Source organism: Panicum virgatum, chromosome 5N (assembly GCF_016808335.1).
Source record: "Panicum virgatum strain AP13 chromosome 5N, P.virgatum_v5, whole genome shotgun sequence".
Taxonomy (NCBI): Eukaryota; Viridiplantae; Streptophyta; class Magnoliopsida; order Poales; family Poaceae; genus Panicum; species Panicum virgatum.
Window position 1 is genome coordinate 23,792,030 of NC_053149.1, and position 3,603 is coordinate 23,795,632.

At 51.4% G+C, this 3,603-nt stretch overlaps 1 protein-coding gene across 1 annotated transcript; it reads right to left on the reverse strand.

Annotated features, from left to right (window-relative positions):
• Positions 1-856: 856 nt before the first annotated feature.
• Positions 857-3,603, reverse strand: LOC120672601 (exocyst complex component SEC15B-like). The gene has a single exon (XM_039953097.1). The coding sequence runs from the start codon at positions 3,541-3,543 to the stop codon at positions 1,114-1,116; it is 2,430 nt and encodes an 809-aa protein (XP_039809031.1). The 5' UTR covers positions 3,544-3,603; the 3' UTR covers positions 857-1,113.

The window sequence follows — 3,603 nt, forward strand, 5'->3', positions numbered from 1 at the left end:
TCCAAAGCCCCTAAATGCAACCAAAAAAAGATGATTTCAGCTGAGTTACTGTAGTTTTGACAAGTTAATACACAAATACCACTGTTCTACTCAAGATGTTTGACATTGTATTCCTATGAATTAGGTTTCTTAACTATCTTTCAGAAAATATAAAAGATAATCAACAATGAGCTAAAGCATTGAATAGAAATCTGTTTTCTTTCACCGTGAAAAGAAAAGGTCACTTGTACTGTTCCCTCTGTCCAGTAATTTGTCAGTCAATCCTTCTGCTTCGAAACAATACAAGTACAGTCGTCTCAAAGCAAAAAATGAAAATGTGTGTCTTATAATAAAAAGGAACCACCTTGCTCAACTGGTGGGAGGTGTCGGTGCACACCCCAACCACCCAGATTCAAATCTTCTGACTTGAATTTGGGTGCCTACTTAGTGCCATATAGTTTTTCCTAGGTTTGTAGAGTTTTTTCTCAAATAAAACGAAACAATTCATCACTACATACTGAAAAAACAAAATCAACCTGGGGGAACTAGGGGGCCTTTATATTAAGGAGAAAATAAATACTCCAATTCACAATGAGGACAACTTCCTTAGGTGATCTACCTGTACACCCACACCCTCAACCAATTGAGCTAGACTCATATCCTAATACAAGCTACTTACGAAATAGTCACTTCAGTATCAAGTTAAAAGGATTAGTTAATCTATTACCAAAGCTTAACTTCACAGTCCTCCAAATTAACAATATGTTGATTGTTACAAAACTAAGGAACTGAAGGGAAAGGGAAGAAGTAAAAGTATCCCTAACTTCCAAAGACATGATACAAAATAGTGAGCTAGCAAGCACTTCTTCCTCATAGGTGTAGAAATAACCATTATAAACAATTGGACATAAAAAAATGACATATCTTCATCATATAGTAAATGGGTGAAATAATGAACAGGAAGATAACCACACATGAAACATGGAATCTAACATCAGCGAAATTACAGCATAAGATTAACAACAATTGAAACAGGCATAACGCACAACAGATACAGACTATTTCATGGAAAATATGAGGATGTGAGGAGCCATGTGCATGTATTATCTTACAGCAGGGAGGGCACTAGCAGATCTAGCTGGCTTCTCTGAGCCTCTTGATCAGGGTATCCAGAGATTTCTTCTTTGGGTTCTGCCTGGCACCCCTTGTTCCGAATGTTGAGAAATAACTCTCTGATGTATCCCTAAACTTCTCTGAGATGATTGCAACCTTTCTATAATCTAGCTTGTTGTAGTTCTTTTCACGGATCACTGGATTTAGGAATGTCTCTGGACTATTGCTCATAAGAAGATTTACCAGCTGCCTTGCTTCCACAAGTGCAGCCTTCATTTCATTTTTCACAGACTCTTGATCGGAGTCCTCAAATAGGCTGGACATGCCCTCTGCAAACGCCTCAAACATTTTGAGATCGGTATCTATACCAGTGACTGCATTCGCATTGAAACGCTTTACTGAATCATTAAGGAAGAGATCAACAATCCTCTCCGAGATGTGGGCAAGCACTGCCACAAGTACACGGCGGAGCACAGGAAGAGGGAGGATCTGCTGCGCAGTTGATGTGAGCGTCTCAAGATAGATGATGACCTCGTTCGCATACTCGTTGCCGCCGGGTGGAGGGTCATCAGCCATCCAGTTGACACCATCAGATTGCCTCATGAACTCATCAGCCTTGGCACGCAATAATCGCAGCAGGAGCGCCTCCGCAGCATCGCGCGACCTGCGAAGTGGGAAGTCATGCCGACCACGCTCCACGGCACGCAACGGCACACCACACAGTTGAGCAGCATGGCGTGTGAAAAACTCACATGCCCGCTCCATGACAGACATGTTAGCAGCAACCTGCATTGCCTGGGACACACTTAGACCACTGCCTGAATCCACAAGCTTCTGAATCGAGGCATCCACCACCTCAGAGAGGATCCGACCAAGGTACTTTTTCACAGCTGCATAGGTGTCCCCACCACCACCATGTGCCATGAAGCTCACAGAATCTTCAATGAATGAACGAACAATGCGGCAAATGTCTGGGACAGTGCATGAGAATGGAGCAACATATGGGAAAGCTGGGGTGATGTCCGAGCTCTGAATTCCAAATGCAAGAACATTCATTGAGTACTCATACTCCTTTCTCATGAGCATCTGATCAAACTTATCAGCAGCCAGTGCCTCCGCCACCTGCCTACGGCAATCTGCAAGTAGCAAATCATGGTACTTATCTCTGTGCTTAGCCAGCACATCAAGCAGCATCCCTACTGGATAACCATACCGCCGCAATGTGGCAGAAAGTAAAGCAGCATAATCAGTTATGAGAAGCAAGTGGTTTGCTGTCTGCATCCTGGAGAAGTTGTCCTCCATCACAGAGACCATCTTCCCCACGGCAGCATCCCAGAGTGCATCTACATCTGGCCGAGATGTGAGCCCACCCCCTGTTCTAAACACCCGGTCCTCAACAATAAAGAACCCAGCAATCTGTGAGAAAAACACCTGGTGGGACTCGAGGAATGGCGTCGCCGCAATGACATCAAAGTCTGAAGTCAGCTGCAGCTTCCTGTTCTCCAGGTAGTACTTCTTGAACCGCTCACCCAGCGCCAGCGTCTGGTGTATATGCATAGCTCGGTAGAGTGGTGTAAGATCAAACGAGGCTGCAGCAGCACCATCTGCAGCATCAGCTGTTGCCGCGGCTGCTGCAAAATCATCGAGGTCACCAACTCCATCGTCATCCAGAGTGATGCACTCCTCCAGTGGGCGGTGCTTGGAGCGGAGCTCCTCCTGGCGCTGCCTGGCAGCAGCCGAGCGGCCAATGGCCACCTGACCAAGGTGCCTCGACGCAGCGCGGATGCTGACCATCCAGTCGGAGAACTCCCTGGAGATCTCCCGCTCGGCGTGGGCGCGCACGGCAGGGACGACGCTGAGCAGCATGCGGCGGAGCGTGGGGAGCGGCAGCGGCTCGGGCCCCGAGGCGAGATCACGGTCGATGGCGTCGACGGCGCGCAGCGCGAGGTAGAGCCCGTGGTTGCCGGCCTGGAGGTGCGCGTTCGCCCGCGCCGCGAGCGCGAGCAGCCGTACGCAGCGGCGGGAGGAGGCGAGGGCGGAGGAGAGGTTCCCCGCGAGCGAGCGCGCGGCGAGGAAGGACTCGAGCGAGGCGAGCAGCGGGGCCGCCGAGGACAGGAGCGCGGAGTGGGACGCCGAGAGGGAGCCCTTGAGCGCGTCGGCGTCGGCGAGGAGGGAGCGGAGGTCGTCGACGGCGCGGATGAAGTCGTGGAAGTGGGCGCGGCAGAGCTCCTCGATCTCGGCCTCCCGGTCCCGCACCGCGGCACGGAGCGAGGCGAGCAGCGGCTCGGGGCGGCCGCACGCGAACGCCCGGCGCACGAAGGGGCCCAGGTCCTCCCCAGCCGCGATGGCGGCGGAGAGCTGCGCGAGGTCCGCCTCGGACGGTGCGGAGGCGGACGGCGCGTGTCCGCCGCCCGCCGCCGGCGGCGCGTCGCCGGGGAGCTTGCGCCGCATCGAGATCTAAGGAGGGAGGGAGGAGGGTAAGCAGATGAGTTGGGGGCAGCTCAGCAGTTG

Excerpts from the sequence above, each read along its gene's own strand:
- LOC120672601 (XM_039953097.1), bottom strand. The coding sequence starts at position 3,543 with ATGCGGCGCAAGCTCCCCGGCGACGCGCCGCCGGCGGCGGGCGGCGGA.